General features: G+C 37.8%; 1 protein-coding gene across 6 annotated transcripts in view; it reads left to right on the forward strand.

The window, feature by feature from the left end:
• The window catches only part of LOC110456924 (E3 ubiquitin-protein ligase rnf213-alpha-like), a 298096-nt gene extending 283755 nt beyond the window's left edge, over window positions 1-14341 (forward strand). For 5 of the 6 annotated variants that reach the window (XM_021507988.1, XM_021507991.1, XM_021507993.1 and 2 more), the window contains 3 exons: window positions 7036-7125; window positions 7717-7916; window positions 10032-14341. In XM_021507988.1, the coding sequence (XP_021363663.1) occupies window positions 7036-7125; window positions 7717-7916; window positions 10032-10227 (486 nt within the window). In that variant the 3' untranslated portion in view covers window positions 10228-14341. The remainder of the gene's footprint in view (window positions 1-7035; window positions 7126-7716; window positions 7917-10031) is intronic. The other variant, XM_021507990.1, reaches the window with a different exon arrangement.
• Window positions 14342-21646: the final 7305 nt, after the last annotated feature.

Raw genomic sequence — 21646 nt, forward strand, 5'->3', positions numbered from 1 at the left:
CCCCCCCCTCAACGTTCTGCTATTTCGGGGGCCTTATCGGGCTGGTCCTAAGAAGGTGTGTTGGACCTTTAAGACTTCTGCCTCTCAGGCAGGCTCGTTGGTCTCTGGGTCCAAGGGTAGGGTTTTGGCTACTAACCCCATGGCTTTTTCCTCTTGGAATCCTTGGGGTTTGATCTCTCCCTCGCGGAGAGCAGAGGACGATGATGTTTTTCATCTTTCACCTGGTTGCTCGGATATAGACGCTGGTCTTTCCGAGTAGTCTGTTGACGGTCCTCAGAAGGGCTTGCACTCTGAGGAGGATGTCAAGGATGATGGTGACCCTGAGGCTGCTGAGGTTGAGGCCCAGCATGTGTTGTCCGGTATGCGGGGCCTTAGGGCCAACGTTTCCAGGATTCTTGGGGAGGAGGTTTGCCAACCACCTTCGGCGTCATCTGTCCCCAAGTCCACCACCCTTTTGGGTTCTTTGGTGGCTCCTCGGGTGTCCGCTCAGTCGGACCGCTCTCTGCCAGAAGGCACTATTGTGTCTTCAGCTCTGGCCACCGCCCAGTCTTGGGTTTTAGAGAAGAATTCTTCTTCAATCCGTAGTGTTGGCAATTTGTCGGAGGTGCATGCCACTGACTATGCCACACATGATGGCCTGCTTGCCCCTTTACCAGCTATGCTGGAATCGAGGGAACTTGCAGCTTTACAGGTGTCATCGCTCGTCAATGTCTTGTTGGCTAGGTGGTTTTCAGTTTTGAAAAACCGCCCAGTCGATGAGCCTTATCGCTCCTGATTGTTGACTGCCCCCTTCTCAGGGTCCACTCTTTTTGGAGGGGCCCTTCCTTCTATTCAAAAGGACTTAAAGGAGGACTGGGTCGACTATGTACTTCTGGTGAAGAGGATTCAGGCTGGGAAGGCCAGTACCTTGCAGGGATCAGCGCCTCCTAAGAAGAAGTCTAAACCTTCGTCTTCGCAGTCTTCTGCGTAGCCCAAGTATAAGCTTCCCTTCAAGGGCAACAAAGGGAAGGGTAAGAAGGGTAGGAACCCTCCTGGGTTAAGAAGAAGGGTTCCTGACTCTCTTCTTCTCTCCTTGGTCGTGTCAGACGACGAGTTTGGCCGGGGGACTGCAGTCCTCTCGACTCATGCTTAGGTCCTTCTCCCGCAGGAATAGTCTTCGGGTCAGCAGACGGTTCTCTTGCCTGGCAATGTCTTGATCTGCCTCGACCAGATCTTCATTTCATTTCAGTAAATTTTATTGAAAAATCAAAAGGATTGGACAACAGGCTATGCCTATATAAGTCCTCTCCTAGCCAGAATTACAAACAAATATAAACTATATATAAGTTTTAGTTAAATAAATATATATATGCCTCATTTATTTAGACCAAGGATCCCCCAGTGTTGGGCAGCAAGAGATCCATAAGCTACTAGGGATTCTGACCATACAAAGTCCTTAGCCATACACTGGCTTTGGTCATTCACCCCAGCAGACCTTGGATCCTCGCCATGCAACACTAGGAGATTTTTGATAATACAATGTACATATTTTGTATATAGTTAATTATTTTCAGCAGAAGTCATCATTTTTTCATCATCATCCAACCACCTACATTCATCAATTTATTTTATCAATTTATAAAGTAAGAATTATATTATTTTTTTATTTATTTTTTTAATAGAAAGACTTGTAAGCAAGATGAATTTTATTATTCACAGTACAGAAACAACTAATGGTGGTTAAGGAATCTCTTTGTATCAGTGATAAAGACTGATACCTTTTCAAGTATAGAAGCATTTATATCATCACTACATTGTGAACAACCATTGAGAAAGACATTTATATTATTATGCATATGATTATCATTCGGTAAAGAGTTCATCAGAACATGTCTTTGGTTATTAAAATTTTGACATTCAAAAAAGTAATGGTAGGGGGTTTCTTGATCCTGTCTGCAATCACAAGTAGGTGATCCAGACAAGTGATCATTATAAAGGTCAAAGTTCAAATTACTGGCCTTATTACGTAGTTGGCATAAAATAATATTATTTTTTCTGCATCCTGAATATTTAAATATGAGGGTTACATCATTATGGTGTTTGTTAAGGTTTTTTAGGTGTTTTTACCAGATCTTCCTGTGGGGGTTCGTCTTTCCGCTTTCCTTCCAGAGTGGAAGGAAATAACGGAAGACGCATGGGCCTTGTCTGTGGTCAAGGAAGGGTTAGGCATTCCGCTAGTTCGGGATTCGCCCTTAGCATCAGAGCCAATCTTTTTCCCTCCACCAACGGATCCGGAAAAGGCTCTGGCGCTCCAGGAAGAAGTAAGGACTATGCTTACCAAGGGCGCGGTCAAGGAGGTTCCTATGTCGGTATGTACTCCCGGGTTCTACTTCAGAATGTTTCTGGTTCGGAAGAAGTCCAGGGCGTGGCGTCCCATCATAGATCTAAGTGCCTTCAACAGGCACGTAGATTTTCCTCACTTCAAGATGGAGACTCCTTGGGGTATTATCGCCTCCGTGAGAGAGGGAATGTGGGCGACTTCAGTAGATCTAAAGGATGCCTACTTCCATATCCCCATCAAGAAGTCGGCACGGAAGTACCTCCGTTTTACGTGCAACGGAAAGGTTTTCCAGTTCCGGCCAATGCCGTACGGGCTCACGACTGCACCTTTGGTTTTCACCAAGCTGTTGCAGGTGGTCGTGGGATTCCTGCACTCTCGAGGAATAGATGTTCACATCTATTTCGACTATTCCCTCATGCTCCACCTAGTGAGAGAGTCTCTAGTGCAGGTCACCCGATTGGTTCTGAAAGTCTTACTCAAGATCAGCTTCATTCCTTCAAGAGAAAAGTCGGAGGTTTCCCCATCTCGGGATTTTGTTTTCCAGGGGAACCGTTTCAATACGGTTCAGGGCATCCACCGATGGAGAAGTTCGAGAAGGCCATGGCTTTTGCTCTGACCTTCATCGGCCGGTTTCAAGTCCAGGAACGTTTGTTTCTCAGTTTTCTGGGATATCTCAACGCCCTGGCCGATGTGGAGACTTCACATCAGGCCTCTCCAGATGTTTCTCCTTGCCAACTGGGTCCCTTCTTCAAGGGATTTGGAAGCCTGGCTTCCTCTGAACCAGTCGGTCAAGGAATTTGCACGCTGTCGGACTCATCAGGACAATGTTCTCCGAGGGGTTCCTTTTTCTAAGCCAGTTCCCACTATGACCCTGTACACGTATGCATCCATGACAGAATGGGGAGCTTACCTCGACAGGCATTGCCGGTCGGGGGAGTGGTCTGGGGAACAGCTCTCGGAGCACATAAAGGTGCTCGAGATGAGGGCTGTTCTAATCGCTCTGCAGTCTCTGCGGGAGATCCTGCATTCCAAGGTGGTTTGTGTGGCTACTGACAACACTACAGTTGTCGCATATCTGAAGAGACAGGGGGAATCAGGTATCACACCCTGTGTGCCCTCGCTATCCGCATTCTTCTTCTTTGTCAGGAAATGCAGTTGACAATTTGTGTCAAGCATCTTCCAGGCAGGATGATTGTTCTGGCGGATACTCTTTCCAGGCGCCGGCAGCCGGTTTTGACAGAGTGGCAACTGAATCCCTCGATTTTCGAGGGAATTTGTCAGGTGTGAGACAGGCCCCACATAGACCTGTTCGCCACTTCACTGAACAATCAGTTGCCAACGTCTGTCTCTCCGGTTCCAGATCCAGCTTGGGCTCTGGATGCTCTGTCTCTGGATTGGGAGGGAATGCATTCCCGCCCTTCAACCTGGTGGGGAGGGTGCTGCAGAAGTTTCGGGAGCATCAGTGTTCCCTCCTCCTGATAGCGCCCCTGTGGACGAGGCAGCCTTGGTTTCCGGAGCTTTTGTCGCTTCTGGTGGAAGAGCCCCTAGCTCTTCCTCACAGAGCCAACCTCCTTCGTCAGCCTCGGTCCAGGACGATGCACTCTCGTCCGGAGATCCTCCACCTTCACGCGTGAAAGCTATCTCAGGAGGCCTCACTCAGGCGGGCGTTTCTAGGGACGTGTCAGATCGCATCATTCGATCAATAAGATCTTCCCCATCTGCCGTATACCAATCACGATGGAAGGTTTACTGTGATTGGTGTGTCGGCAGGAAGGATGATCCGAGCAAGGCTACTGTCCAGGTGATTGCGGACTTCCTTCTTTGGCTGTTTAGGGACCGCAATCCTGCCCCTGGCACTATCGCTGGTTATCGCACGGCCATTGCTAGTGTGCTCTCTATTCATGGTAGGCCGGAGGTAGGCTCGTCCTCCTCTCTTTCTGCCTTGATTAGGGTGTGTGGGTTGGACAGGCCTAGGGTCTGGCAGTTGACTCCGCAATGGAATTTGCCACTGGTGCTCGAATCGCTGATGCGGGTACCTTATGAGCCTTTATCGTCTGCCTCCTTGAAGTTTGTTACCTACAAGGCGGTATTTCTTATTACTCTGGCCTCAGGTCGAAGGAGGAGTGAAATTCATGCCTTGTCTTCTCACCCCTCTTGCCTCCGGTGGTCCAGGAATTACTCTGCCGTTATCCTTCTCACTGGCTTCATGGCTTAGAATCAGGTTCCTGGCTTCTAGCCTGATCCTATTAAGATTCCGTCTTTGACTGCCTTCATTGGGTCTGAGGAACAGGATAGGTTGCTCTGTCCCTGTCGGGTGCTTAGGTTTTACCTCGATAAAACCAGGGGGGGGGGGGTCCTCAATCTCGTCTATTCTTGCCCAATAAGCAGGGTCAGCAGGATATTTCCTGTCAGTCAGTGTCTAGATGGATCTGTCAGTTCATCAAGTACGGTTACGACCACTCAGATGATCAGGTTCGGGCGTTGTATAAGACGAGAGCTCATGAGATCAGGGCCCTTTCTGCGTCATGGGCCCTCCTCAATGGGTCCCCCTTTCCGGCTTCCTGGCGCGGACAGACTACCTTCACGGATTTTTATCTCCGGTCATTGGCTTCTCATTCTGATGGATTGTATTCCCTTGGACTGGTGGTGGTTGCACAGTCTGTGGCTGTTCCTCCACAGTAATTCAGTTATTTTTAAATAGAATGCTATCAGGCACCACGGTGGTACACCTGCTCGTTTCACGGCGAGGTTTTCCATTTTTTTTTTATTACTTTCGGGGCTTTATTAGGGGGGTTCCTTGAACCTTTTCCCTACCTTGAGCATGTCTCGAGTTTGTTCCGTCAGCCTGGTCTGCCTGGATTCGAAGCCTCCACTACGGTAAGACGAATTCGCATACTAAAGTTATGGTAATTATTACTGAAATGAAATTGAGGTTTTTGAAGTAAAACCAATTTTCATGATGTAATACTTACCATAACTTTATGGAGTTCCCACCCTGTATTCCTCCCCTTGCCTCCTCATCCCGGCTGCCTTTAGGCTCCATAAAAGGGGTTTGAGGAAGGGAGATCACTCCCTGGCTCTGTCATCGAGATATGGGCTACATCACGGTAGGGAGGTAGGGATATTTGAATCTTTTGTTTTTGGGCTACAAAGATGGGTGTAGGTATTGTATATGCATACTAAAGTTATGGTAAGTATTACATCATGAAAATTGGTTTTACTTCAAAAACCTCAATTTTCATCACAATAGGCTGTTTGATGAGGCAATTATAAGATCTCATCTTTATAATGCTATTTTTCTCCAAAAATGTTTTTTTCATACCCCTTTTTCTGTATGGATGTCAAAGACATGAAGTTTTTTTAATTGTTTATTCTGGTATTGATTAAGAGATTCATTGTTAATACAACATGTGTATATAAGATGCTTTGTCGTATTTATTTAATTGTTGTTGCGGGTGTTGGTCAATTAGTCAACTTCCTAAAGATTCCAAGCTGAGAATGGTGTGAGAATATGAGTCTGTGCTGACCTTCTGTTTATGTCTAATGGACTGGCCATTATTTGTATTGGAAAAATAGCGTAATTTCATATTAACTTATTTATACTGAAACGAAAAAGAAACAACTTCAAATTTAAGGGTTGATGAAATGATATATTATAGCATTATGTACAAATTTTTGATGTAATAGTTAACATTGAATATTGATCTTACCACCAACAATTTTATAGGGATATTTAACAAAGCTAGGGCCCTTCATTAAACCAATGACATATAGTACCTCAAGTTTCTCAAAGTTGAAATGGCAGTAGTTGTGAAACCATTCCCTAATATCATGTATTTCTTCCTCAAGCAGCAATTGCATCTCTAATTCTGCATTGTATTGAGTTCGAAGGGGCATGGACTATATAGGAATGTTATTCCACTCCTTGACAAGTGCATTGGCTAACTGGGGGAGGAGAGGGTATTTGGACGGTTACGGCAGTTTTGAACGGTTCTGTCTAGTTCATCCCACAAGTGTCTGATTGGGAACGAATTGGGGCTAGATGGATTAAGGCCAATTAATAATCACAATTTCATGTGTTGCATGAAAATCAGGTCAGATTCTTGCAACATGTGGTCTTGCATTTTCTGGCTGAAGAGTTACATGTAGGTGATGCCCAAGTCCTAGCAAAAGGCACAATATGGGGCCTTAAAATTAGGATCTCATCTGAATAGGGGAAAGACATTATCTAAATTCTGATTATCAATCATTGAAGGTGTTTTTAAACCAAAGAAAATTTCTCCTCAAACCATAAGCAATCCTCCCTTATATCAGTCATGCTCCAAAATGAAGCCATCAGCAAAACGCTCATTTTTGAGACTGGTATACACATTGACGTCCATCTGCTCAAAATAATATGAATCAAGATTTATCAGTAGAGACCAATTATTGGACCTCCAACATCTCATAGGAAAACATCTGGACATAATTTGTGCCGTCAACCATCGCACATGATGTGGTCAGCATTGCGGTGTCAATGGTAGACCAACATACTGTTGGTGCTCAGGAATATTTGCGTTTGAGTATATATTTATTTGTATGAGATTTTTTGTCCTTACTATCAATCTACCTGTTGCCGTATTCCTGTTTTATGTAAGACCTTAACAATAAAAATATGAAGCATCCTCTTCATTTTATATTTCTGTACTTAAAGTTGATCACATTTCTGTCCACAGTTCAAGGCAGTTTGTCAGTGTCAACATGTACAATGTCTGTGGCTGACTCTGGCTCAAGAAAAGACAAAGTGTCAAGCAAAGCATAAAAAGGTAAAGTAGGCTGTTAATCTGATGTATAGATATTAACATAGAAAGGTAAAGTAGGCTGTTACTCTGGTGTATAGATATTAGCATAGAAAGGTAAAGTAGGCTGTTACTTTGATGTATAGATATTAACATAGAAAGGTAATGTAGGCTGTTACTCTGACGTATAGATATTAACATAGAAAGGTAATGTAGGCTGTTACTCTGATGAATAGATATTAACATAGAAAGGCAATGTAGGCTGTTACTCTGATGTATAGATATTAACATAGAAAGGTAATGTAGGCTGTTACTCTGATGTATAGATATTAACATAGCAAGGTAAAGTAGGCTGGTATACTGATGTATAGATACTAACATAGAAAGGTAAAGTAGGCTGGACTCTGATGTATATATAGTAACATAGAAAGGTAAAGTAGGCTGTTACTCTGATGTATAAATATCAACAAGTGTGAAAGTGTATGCCCACCATCATCAGCTGTTCAAACGTTTATCCATTGAAAGAATTACACCCTTTTTATCAATATTTAATTATTAATGCAGTTTGATATACCCAATACAAAGAGAAGAGGAACATTTCTGTTATCATACTTACAGGATGTGTTTGACAGCCTTGGTGATGAGTTCAGAAAGGAGTTGTCAGAACAACAGCAAGATTATCTCCAATGTTTCTGTGACGGTCTGCAGACAGACAAGTTAGACTATCTCATGGAACTTCTGTTTGAGTGTATCATGTTGATGATCGCCATTCCACAAAATCAGGATGATGAGGACTACATTGACATACTTGGTCAAAGGTGAGCGTCATGTTACGTCATTTGTAAATGTAGGTATGGGTCACAGTATGGCCGACTCTACACAGCTTCTTGGTCAGAATAGTGCCATTTTGATTTAGGATCACTTAATCTAGTCTCCAATCACTCAATCAATGAATATCTTGTCATCAACTTTGTCCTGGAAAGCCAATGATACAATCCTTACATAGAATCAGTAAGAATATCACCTGGAAACTGTTACACCTAGCTGCTGACCCAAAACCAATATGATGCCATTGAATTGAATAATGGCATATTGTCATACTAGAACAAATTGATGTTATACCACCAGAAGCTAAGAAAACCTAAACACAAGACCTCTACCTACTACACCATGGTATGCATAGAAAATCTCTACATGATCACTACTACACAGTATGCATAGACAATTTCTACATGATCACTACTACATGGTACACATAGACAATCTCTACATGATCACAACTACACAGTATGCATAGACAATCTATACATGATCACTACTACATGGTATGCATAGAAAATCTCTACATGATCACTACTACATGGTACGCATAGACAATCTCTACATGATCACTACTACACAGTATGCATAGAAAATCTAAACATGATCACTACTACATGGTACACATAGAAAATCTATACATGATCACTACTACACAGTATGCATAGACAATCTATACATGATCACTACTACATGGTACGATTAGAAAATCTATACATGATAACTACTACATGGAACGCATAGAACATCTCTACATGATCACTACTACATGGTACGCATAGAAAATCTATACATGATCACTACTACATGGTACACATAGAAAATCCCTACATGATCACTACTACATGGTACACATAGAAAATCTATACATGATCACTACTACACAGTATGCATAGACAATCTCTACATGATCACTACTACATGGTATGCATAGAAAATCTATACATGATCACTACTACATGGTACACATAGACAATCTATACATGATCACTACTACACAGTATGCATAGACAATCTCTACATGATCACAACTACACAGTATGCATAGACAATCTCTACATGATCACTACCACATGGGATGCATAGAAAATCTATACATGATCCCTCCCACATGGTACGCATAGAAAACCTCTACATGATCACTACTACATGATATGCATAGAAAATCTATACATGATCTCTACTACATGGTACGCATAGACAATCTCTACATGATCACAACTACACAGTATGCATAGACAATCTATACATGATCACTACTACATAGTATGCATAGACAATCTATACATGATAACTACTACATGGTACGCATAGAAAAACTCTACATGATCACTACTACATGATATGCATAGAAAATCTATACATGATCTCTACTACATGGTACGCATAGAACATCTCTCCATGATCACTGCTACATGGTACGCATAGAACATCTCTACATGATCCCTACTACATGTTATGCATGGAAAATCTCTACATGATCACTCCTACATGGTATTCATAGAAAATCTATACATGATCACTACTACATGGTACGCATAGAACATCTCTACATGATCCCTACTACATGGTATGCATGGAAAATCTCTACATGATCACTACTACATGGTATGTATAGAAAACCTCTACATGATCACTACTACATGGTACGCATAGACAATCTATACATGATCACTACTACATGGTACGCATAGAAAACCTCTACATGATCACTACTACATGGTACGCATAGAAAATCTCTGCATGATCACTACAACATGGTACACATAGAAAATCTCTGCATGATCCCTACTACATGGTACGCATAGAACATCTCTACATGATCACTACTACATGGTACACATAGAAAATCTATACATGATCCCTACTACATGGTACGCATAGAACATCTCTACATGATCCCTACTACATGGTACGCATAGAAAATCTCTACATGATCACTACTACACAGTATGCATGGAAAATCTATACATGATCCCTACTACATGGTATGCATAGAAAATCTCTACATGATCACTACTACATGGTACGCATAGAAAATCTCTACATGATCACTACTACATGGTACGCTTTGACCCATTTTGATATTTTTTTTCGTTTTTCTTAACTTATAGCCTTCAACAAAATCTGGAGGGTTACTTATACAGCCCCATGTATGATGAGGATTCTCAAATCCCTGACTGGATGATGGAGACCGTTGCCAGACTGGACGGGGAAAATGGGGAGAAACTACTGGTGTCACAGTGTGTCAATGTGTGGCTCTTGTTGTTCCACGCCCACAGCAGGAAGGAGAGGGAGAGAAGTTACTAGGTGGAGGAGAAACTATTTGTGTCACAGTGTGTCAATGTGTGGCTCTTGTTCTTCCACGCCCACAGCAGGAAGGAGAGGGAGAGAAGTTACTAGGTGGAGGAGAAACTACTGGTGTCGCAATGGGTCAAACTATATATACTGTCAGTGAATAAGAGTGATTTTCCTTCTTCTTCCAATAATCTGCATACCACCTCTGATGTATTGTCACAGGTGATTAAAAGGAATCTATTCAAAAATTGTAACAAAGATTGATATGGTGGGTTTTTTTCTGGAACAGCCTTAGAATAGTGATATAGGTTGATTGGATATGGTCTATTGCTGGGACAACCCAGTGAAGTGTTGTATTCATGATAAGGAAGTGTAAATGCCATGGTTATATTTATTGATCACATTCAAGCTTGTTTTTTATGATAAGCTACATGTAAACATGCATTAGTAAATATATGTTTTAGTAATTGAATTCATTAGACAATACTTAACTTACATATTCATAAATGATATACTGCTTTAAATTAATTGTGAAAAGACTTATGTAGCACAACCAATACATATTTATATGTGACATTTTGATGAATAGTATGGTATGTACTCTATCACCTCGATCAGACAAATGACTATGTGAAGCGTATCTACACAAATGTGTAAAATATGTTTTTGGTTGTGCTACATGAATCTTTTAATTCAGAATCCATACTTACCAACCTTAAAATGTTCAGAAATATGCTTTAAATTGATTATCAATTCTTCTTATACAGATTTTTTTCTATTGTTTTCTCACTAATCCCCCATTACAACTAACATATAATTGCATGTGAGTGAAGCTTAGCATTTACAATGTGGTTAAGCTTCATAACAAGCAGCTTCTCCAGTTGTTGAGGTTATACTAACTGTTTAATGATATAATGTTGTACAAGTTATTTGAACATCTTTTGTTGAGTGTGTGTTTCTATGATGTATGTGTATATTCTATAAGTTTGTTCCATAGAATAATGCTAAATTGTTTAGAGCAAAGACTAATTTAGATACATTTCTTTTTCATGAATATTTAACCAGAGTAAGCTGTCTAGAAATTCAATATATGATGCCTCTATGTTTTGTGACAATTTGTTTAATCTATATATCTAACAACTACTGTAATTATACCATGTATTGCATTACACTGGGAAAGAATTATTGCAGCTAACATGTCAAGGTTTTCCAATCAGTGCTTTGTTGGCTAAGCTCTAGATTCACTGTCACAATTGATATTATACAACCTGGAGTGATTTTGTGTATAAACGTATCAACTACTACAGTTAATTTATCAAGAAGCTCCATTCCATCACAGCTAAAGTGACATGGCAGTCATTGATTTTATGATACTTTTCCATAGGACTCTTTTAGAGCTTTTGAAATCGTTCATTGTAATTGTCTTAGAATACAAATTATGCTTGTACAACATTTTATGTAATGTTTCATACTGATGTAAAACTGCATATAATATCCATTTATTGTGCTGATCATGTTTTTACCAGTATTCTAATATTTCGGCATACAATGTTTTTTGTTTATCTTGTTCCACACAAATAGCAGAAAGGAAGAGAAGAAGAGGTACATGAAGTTAAGAAGGAGAGATTCTGGGTATCACAGTGGGTCAACATGTGTCTCTATCGTCAGGTTCCAAACCACACTAAGAAGTAAAAGGACTGAAGTACCCAGTATAGGGCTCACATGTCAACATATGGCTCCTCATGCCTTCAGCAAAAAACGTTTGTTTTGTTTGGATGAAATTATGTGTTATGTTTTATTTGAATAATAAATAAATGATGTAATGTACCATGCAGACAAGTATTGTATTTCATTTAGTGATACTAATTATGAGGTTTCACACCAAGAAATTAAGTGTATTATACTTTTTATGTGATTATATACAATTCACATTCATGTTTTATGTTTATTGTTCTGTTTATTGTATTTACTTGTAATAGCTTTTAATATAAAAACATGTGATATGCTCTGTAGGTAATTATAATTATGCATTCTGTATGTAATTATAATTTGGGGGTGGTCGGGTGGTGCAGTGGATAGCGCACCCGTCTTTCACCAATTGTTTTAAATAAATAAAGTTCATATTTTAGTTATGCATTGGATAGATTTTGTGTGTAATATAACTTTTGTGAAATAATTTCTACATGCGGTATATGTGCGTGAATGAAGAAAACATGCTAAAGTATGTTTGAAGAAACAGGTCATAAAACAATGCAGTTAAACCATGGTTTACAGTTACGTTTGTATATGTTATTATACTGGGGTAATTTTTATTTGCAAGTTTGTGTAGCTTTTGGCTTTTTTGAATGTTTTGCATTATTGAGTCTTTATTTTATGTGATACAATCGTTTTTCTCTTGAGTATATATAAATATTGATTTTTACATGTTTTACCAGTAAAATAACAGAAATTATTATTAACCACCATCCACTGTAGTGAAGACTATATACATAATGTTTATAATATTCACATATGATGATAAAGCTATAAGTCCTGTATTGATTTTATATTGATCTATCAAAATGGTATTTTCTAGTTACTGTATTCAAAGCTATAGATTTTCTGTTTAGCTGCAGGTCAAGTGATGGATAGAACAAGTGGTTGTTTTTGTACAGCTTTGTTGATGTCATTTAGTTGTTGATATAACTACATAATTGATAACATTTTTTCAAGAAATTGTACCAGATAATTGCAGAAATCAGTAGAATTGCGTTGAGTAGCCCTTTCAAAACGATGAGTAGCCTTGTTGTCAAGCATAGCGTCATTAGAATATGACATTGAAGATTAAACTACTAAATCTTGCAATTTGTTGATGCAGTACTATTTTTACCTTTAAACCACAAAGTGTAAAAAATTAAGAAATTAATGCTTTTCTTGTTGAATACCATGATACATATTTCCTCAGTATATGACAGAATATTGAAATATTCTCACTTGTGCTTAAATATCTGTATTAATATTCTGCGAAACTTATGTAAGATATATGGTATTGAACAGGAAACAATTATATGTCCTTTACATATAGTGGTTCCTCATCAAGTAGACTTTTTATTATGTTTATCTGACTGAACTTAGTTCATTCTCTTATTCAAAAAGAAAACAAGCTCTGTCAAGGTTTTCTTTTTAAAATTTGTTGTCCTCAGCTCATTCTCTAGGGTGACCCAAAATAGGAAGTATTTTGGAACTTTATATATTATATATTCACATCTTTGTTTTATCGTTTTGAGTTTGGTTCTAGTACTTCTATATTACACGATATAATAACTATAAATATTTGTCATTATTTTGGAAATTCTTTATTGCAGTTAGAGTTTGCAATAGCCCTTTCACTGAATGAGAGTGAATTAAGAATTGTCACAAAATTGATTGTATGGTATTCATTTCTGGAACGTTTTAACAAAAGGAGCATAGTAGCATTTGATGTTGTCAGGTCATTTCTTGTTTTGAATTTTGATTACTCTAATGGCTGGACTAGTGAATTCCATTTAGGAATCCATCAGCTGGCCATGGGGTACGCAGACCTTCACTGTACATCCACTAGCGGACGCTGGATCTCATTTTTCCTTGTAATAGTAACAAATGTTAATTGTACATAGATAAGAATCAAGTTCTCTAATCTTAAAATGGATGTGTGAATGCCCATGCAGGCTTTACTTATGACTTACATTTGTCTAGCTGCTCTCATCATGGCTTCTCTAGGGGTGTTCACAAACAGAGCCTAGTCGCTTCTCTGGAGACATTTTCAGAGTCTAGCTGCACACTTCTCTGGGCTGTGTAGGTGCTTCTCTGAAGACATTTTCAGAGTCTAGCTGCTTCTCTGGGATGCGGCTTCTCTTGTATCACAGGAGTCTAGCTGCTCTCATCGTGGCTTCTCTAGGGGTGTTCACAACCAGAGTCTAGTCGCTTCTCTGGAGACATTTTTAGAGTCTAGCTGCTTCTCTCAATACCCCCGGAGTCTAGCTTGTTCAAAAAATAATAGTATAAATATATGGTAGTAAAATTGTTGGAGTGAGTAGCCCCTGATGCGCCAAATGTATTACTGTATGTAAATATGTTGCTAACAAGAGTACTAAACAGGTTAACTGTTTCCTGTGTGTTAGTTGTAAATAAAATTTGCTGTGATATATCATGTTATTGTATATTTTTTATATTTTTTACTTTAATGAAATAAAAATAGCTCTACAGAGCTAATTAATGCTGGAAGTTACTTATGTACGATGTAAATGACAAATTCTTTATCTTGCACATTCAAAGACTTTTTATATTAGCTTGCGAACATAAGTAAATGTATGCTTTTAAAGTTTAGAATTCATCAGGCAATGTATGTACTTATAAACCTAACATGATATTCATTAATGATTGTTTAACTACTGACTAAAGTAGTTAATTCTTTATTCAGATGTTTCTACAGTAAATATCTTTTTAGAAGTCCAGAACTCTTCAAGTGTTATGTTAATTTGATCAACATTGAAATTCAATGTTAATTTGCAGATGTCCATATATTTCTTGTTAATTTCTACTTATTATCCCACTAAAAACACAGAGGAACAGTGTGAGTTTTGTTGAAATTTAAATTTGTATGCTTGTGTTGTTGTTTGTTTTTGTTTTCACGATGAATTTTGTTTAACCTATGTAATTTAAGAACTACTTGCTGGTATAATATATATCACTGGAAATAATTACAATGGATGATTCCAAAAACTGAAATGTGTCACAAAATGTTGTAACCCTATTACAAGACATTTTGACGTCATATTAATGTTTTCCGATTAGTGCTATTTTGGCTCAGCTGAAGATTCACCATGTAAAACTGATGTTACAGCTTTGAGGGATTTTGCATAATGTGTTAAAAGTATCACCTATAAATAATCAAGAAACCATGTACGGCTCAAGTGCCTTATTGATTTTATGACACTTTCCCATATGCTTTTGGAGCTTTTAATATTGTTCATTTCAATTGCTTTAGATTACAAATTATATTTTTGCAACATGTTTTCTATATATTTTTTTCATACTGATTTAAAAATGTACTAGTATTACTATTTTCACTATTTTACTGTGTGATTTAAAAGGATTTGATTGAGAACTAATAATACACGTAGTGAGCTTTTTGAATATAATAAAAATCAGTATTAACCAACAGTTGGTGTTCTTGTTATTTTATCTAAATGTACCTTCTAGTTCACAACATTCCAACACTTGACAGATCATTTTCATCACTCCTATAGAATACATTACGAGGTTATTAAGAAGACTCAGGGGCATCATAGCTCACACTGTCATGTATTATGTATCTTATATACTCGTGCAACTTCATCAGATCAGCTACCATACAGAATTTGATTTCACATACACTACATAAGTTACCCTCAAAAATATATAGCGAAATAAGGTTTTTAGCTCACATGTCCAAAGCGCAAGTGAGCTTATGTCATGGTCCTGCGTCCGTCTGTCCATCAACTTTTCCTTTAAACGACTTCTTCTGAAGAACTGAAAGGTACAGAATCTTAATATTTGGCTGAAAGCTTTGTTGGTAAGACCTTAACAAAGTTAGAGAATATAAATGACCTTGACGTACTTTCAAAGTCACAGGGGTTAAATATGCCAAACGACTTCTTCTGAAGAACTGAAAGGTATAGATACTCTTTAAATTTGGCTGATAGTTTCCTTGAGAAATAGCCCGACAAATATTGCTAATGAACATGACCTTGAAAGCAGGAGTCAGATATGTCAAACGCTTCAAACGACTTCTTCTGAAAAACCAAAAGGTATATAATCTTCATATTTGGCTGATATCTTACCTACTTTCAGGGTCATATATAGGTTCAAATATGTCAAACACATCAAACGACTTCTTTTGAATAATTGACAGGCCTAGAGTTATGATATTTGGCTGAAAGCTTCATTTGTAAGAGCGTGACAAAGTCTGCGAGTGAAAATTACCTCGACTATATATCAAGGTCACAGGGGTCAAATATGTCAAACACTTCAAACGACTTCTTCTGAAGAAATGAACGGTATAGAATCTTAATATTTGGCTGTATATTATTTGGATTGAGGTCGACGAAGTTTGCGAATGAAAATGACCTTGACCTACTTTCAAAGTCACAGGGGTCAAATATGTCAAAAACATCAAATTACTTCTTCTGAATAAACTAAAGACATAGAATCATAATATTTGGCTGGTAGCTTCTTGAGATAAAGCTCATCAAAGTATGCAAATGAAAATGACTTCAACCTACTTTAAATGTCACAGAGGTCAACACACACTTCAAAAGACTTGTTCTGAAGACCTAAAATGCATGGATTCATATGATTCAACTGGTAGCTGCTTGGGATAGAGCCAACTAAGTTTGAGAAGGGTAGTGGGGTCCAATGGCGAAACTCGGGGTACATTTATAAAATCTGACTCTTTGGTAAAAGGATTTTAACCTAATTTGGAATGGAGGGTTCTTTACATTTGGAAAGTGCGGGTTTCCAAAATGGCCCCTCCTTGATTTCAGTTTTCTTTAGGTGAGGTGTAGACCTAACCTTATCACAACAAACACACCCATTAAAATTCAAATGAGTATTTGGTTCGTTTTTCGAAGAAGCATAAAACTGAAATTCTCAAACAATGCACTGAAGGATCATTTCTGATGCAACTAAAACTAGTGATCATATACTACACTATACATATAAAAATCCCTTGCTTTTGTTAGTTAATAGATATATACATGCACAGACAAATCAACAGCCATAAGCCATCTCAAGCAATGATATTTTCAAGACCAAAAATGTGTTCATCTCAGAATAAAAGTATCTTAAAACTTTTGAATACCAAAAATATTTTTATTATAGATGGCTTGGTCCTAAACTACCAGTGACAAAAATATCAATCCAACATATGTGGTGGAACATATTCAAAGAAGGGATCAAATGACCATATGGTATATACATCAAAATGCATGACTATATGTATAGTCTAATCATTATGAGTGGAAACTGACAGAAAAGAAGAAAAAATTGTTCCGGTTTGGATGGAATGAGTATGTAATCAACGGAGAAGATGGTTGGAAAAGATTCGATGTTTGATTCCTTTTCAAGATGGCCATGGCATTCATTTTACTGCCCAAACAGTTGTCAGATTAATACACAACTGTCAATGGAACTCAGAGATTGTGTGTTTGTTTGTTACTTTGTTTATATATGTATGTATTAAAGTCAGACGCCGTATTAACAGCTGATGACATTTACAGATAATGTTTTGCAAGATGCAAGTGTATGAAATGTGTTCAAATGGTAGACTTCGAAAAGAGAAGGAATAAAACTGATGCAAGGCTTTGAGTTTGTTTTTAAACTGGTGATTCTAGATTCACAAGAAAACAACTTATTAAAAGCTTTGTCGGAATTTGTTAGCCATTGGGTGCAACTGTTTTGGATTTTGAAGATTGCCATGATAGCCAACACAATAAAGTATTCTCGAAGGAGCACACATGCCCATAGTCCTTTGACCAACTTGGCATTGGCAGTAGTAATCTTTTATTGGATTATTATCATTTGGTGTCGTGTACTGAATCCAAACATTGTATTTTTTGTGTCTGGAACAAATCTGACAACGGATGAGATCTTGCGAGTGCTGATACACCCATATTTCATAATCTTTACGAATTCTGACTTTGCTCTCTTGGAGAGAGCTAGTTGTTTTCACCCTCTGAGCCAAACAGTTTGTTTTTGTAAGTAGAAATTTAATTTGATGTGCAAGGTCTGTCTTTTGTGTCAGATTCCGGTAATCTTTGATAAATCGATCCCCCCGTATCCAGTTGAGACATGCAGTCACAATCTTTAGCACTTCCTCAATTATATCAATGAAGCAATTTGATATTAATTGAGTTCTAAAATTATCCAATGCTTAAGACGGCCATGATGCGATCCATCGGGATTAAATAATTGTTCTGTCAATATCAGGCAGGGAAATGTCAAAAGGAGCGGAACAGAAACGATGGCGACCTTCACCAATACATTTACTCTTCAATATGAGATGAATATTAACAAATGAGTTTTAAATATCACCTAAAAGCAATGCAAAAACGAAAGTCTGATGATAAAATGTAAAAGAACAAATTCTAAAAAGTGACAAGGATATTACATTTGATCTTAAAATTGATTGACTTTAAAAAAAATGTGACCTAACATGCACTGAAAGATTTATTGTAGGCAGGCTTGCAGCGAATTTCATTACCAATTACCTGTAATCAGGTGCAGTGCTTTTGGTGAACGCCAGGGAAGTGTCTTATGCCCTCACCATTTTTCGGTACACAGAGTACTTTATTGTTTGAAATGAATACTTTCCACCACTTTTTTTGGATTGAATTTTTTTCATACATATTTGAAATAACACCACTTCTTTATACTATGAACAATTTAGGTATACAAGAATAATAAGAATGAAAAATTCTATTTTTTACATTAAAATTTTCACAAAATGTTCGATTAAACTCACATTCTTGATGATAAATATATCATTAAAAGCACTACATGAAAAAGAATGTTCTTTCCTAAGTATAACAATGAAAAATACTTTCAGGGTGATTTTCCATTTTTCGAACCCCATGCTGTAATTAGTTTTATAAATCATCTATATACTTAGTAGAGTGATTCAAAGTAATAACACCAGATGTATAAAGGATTGAAAAGAGTTGAAACAGCAGCATGAAGCGTAACCGTATCACACATCGGGCTTGAATGAAATGCTTGAATGCGGGAACTATATTCCGGTTAAAAGAACACGTTTTATGTAAAATTGAAGAAAAAGACTATAAATATAAGGATTAACTATCTATTTAGTAAGTTAATCTTTAATAAAGCCATTGTGAAATATATCCTTACAACAATTAACGTACTTGTGTAATCGGAGATGGATTTAAAATGTATATACCAAACTTGTATCAAATAAATTTGTGACATTTTGATGACTTGTACAGTATGTTCATTGTATTAGTTCACCTTCGTCAGACTATGAACCCAAACTGATTCGGCTACACTATAATCTTATGTTCACTTAGTTGCTATGTACGGCTACACTATAATCTTATGTACACTTAGTTGCTATGCATGTACAGATTGATGATAAACAAGTTAGGATACGCTTTGTTTAATACCTGGTCATAGATGTCTATGAGCACCCTCATCTTGATTCAGAACTAGCGAGGATTGACCTTCATCTTGACGACGTATACGTTAGTATGAACGCAGTTGGCAGCCAACTACGTTCATACTACCCTATACGCCGTCAAAATGAAGGTAAATCCTTATATTTACATCGAAAAAATGCTTAATTAAATGATAAAATACGCAGAGAAAAAAACCAGTCGAATCGGATTGCTACGATGGTAACAAATATGTACGGTAGCCGCAGTTGCTAGGATAATACAGTTCCAGTGAATCTACCCAGCTAGCAGGCATACGTCGGCCCAACGTCAGATTACGTTGTATTCGTCGCAGTTAAGTTTGCAATGTCTAACCAACGTCGGCCCGACGTCGAAACGCAACCTTTCAGATTTATTTTAAAGGAAATTGGAGCACAACGTTAGTACAACGTCGAACCAACGTTTCTAAATATCCTTTAATTTACCAATTTTGATAGATGGGTTACAACGTTAAAACAACGTCGAACCAACGTTTAAAAATAACCTTTTAGATGACGATTTCGATGGTTGGGTATACAACGATAGTACAACGTCGAACCAACGTTTAAAAATAACTTTTGAAATAACGATTTTTAACGATTATTTTATTTATTGATTTGTATTTTAACGTTAGTACAACATCGAGCAATAGTTTCAAGATTTGATAGTCTGCTGTATGATTTGTGCGCAACGTCAGACCCATACAACGTAATATCTTTTGCATAATTGTTTTAATCAATTTAAATAAGTATAGAAAAAATAGATCACAGCGGAAGCACACTAAATAGATCTTTATTAATATTAATTATCTGTATGAATATACAAACGTACATTCTAACGAACTAGTTCATAATAAATATAAACATATAAACAGAACATATACCAGTAATTCATGCAAACACATATGTAGTGTTCGTAGATCTTTTCCATCGATTGCTAACGGTAAGACTATTGGTGCTAAAGCATGAATAAAACCTCCCCTTTGAATAATGATGTTTTTTTTCTCTTTAACGGTACACTCTTGACTAATTTACGAAGATTGGTTTTATGAAGTGACAATCGTTTCTTTTGTTGTTTCGTCAAAGGCACGTTACCTTGTAAGATTTTTTGAACACAGAATTAAACCTTTCTCGACCTTTGCGATGATTATTTTACGTGTAGAGAGTTTAGCTTGACATAAATACTTTACAGTGTTTTTCGAGAAATGATGACATGTTAAAATGATTTTAAAAATACTTTTCGATTTACGTTTGCCTTATATATAGAGAGAGTGTTTAAGACAGGTACACTTTTTGATAATGTACTGGAAATATATCAGTACGTAATCTATGGTCCGCGTACGTGTCTTGTTTTAAATAAGTAAATAGCCGTACGGTTTAGACGTAGCGTACTCGTAAGCTTCTCTCAGAAGAGTACCACCTTCCGGAAACATCTGCTGAGACAAACGTCTGATTTGTGAAGCATCTCTATGGTTTTTCATCAACACGATGTAATGGACATTTAGACTGATGCTTCTGTGTTCTTTGTTTTGGAAAAATATATTTTGAACGATGTACATCACGCTGATAATTTTGTGATGCCTTTTCTGTGTAAATAACGACGTCACTGATGTGTTTACATCTGTCATTAAATCGTCTATGGTGATAAAGTGTTTGCATGAAGTGTTCAAACGATCTAAATTAGGTAACCCTTCGTGAAAATCGACACCTTCTACGAACGCATAAAGAGTCCGATATTCTCCGTCACGCCACACAATACGATCAGGTACTGGAGTCATCATTTACTGGATGTTTTCTATGAAGTTCTTGACGAACTGACGAACATAGTCTTTCCACTTCCTGTAGGGTCTGTAATCAGGCACGTAAAATGATGTATCAAAGGTAAGAAACATTATCATGACCTCGCAATCAAAGTCCTGTGAGCTTGATCCACTGCCTACAGACCTATTACAGCAATGTCTTGAAGCACTGCTTCCTTTGATTACCTCAATCATGAACAAATCATTGGCTGAGGCAAAGGTTCCATTATGTTTCAAGAAGGCACATGTCAGACCATTGTTAAAGAAGTCTGGAATGGACAAGGAGGAGTTAAAAAAAATACCGCCCAGTTTCAAATCTGCCTTTTCTGTCTAAGATCTTGGAGAAGGTTGTGTCCCGGCGTTTAGAGGTTCATCTCCATGCAAACAGTCTCCATGACAACATGCAATCGGCCTACCGCATGGGACA

Source organism: Mizuhopecten yessoensis, unplaced genomic scaffold (genome assembly GCF_002113885.1).
Source record: "Mizuhopecten yessoensis strain PY_sf001 unplaced genomic scaffold, ASM211388v2 scaffold8949, whole genome shotgun sequence".
Lineage (NCBI taxonomy): Eukaryota > Metazoa > Mollusca > Bivalvia > Pectinida > Pectinidae > Mizuhopecten > Mizuhopecten yessoensis.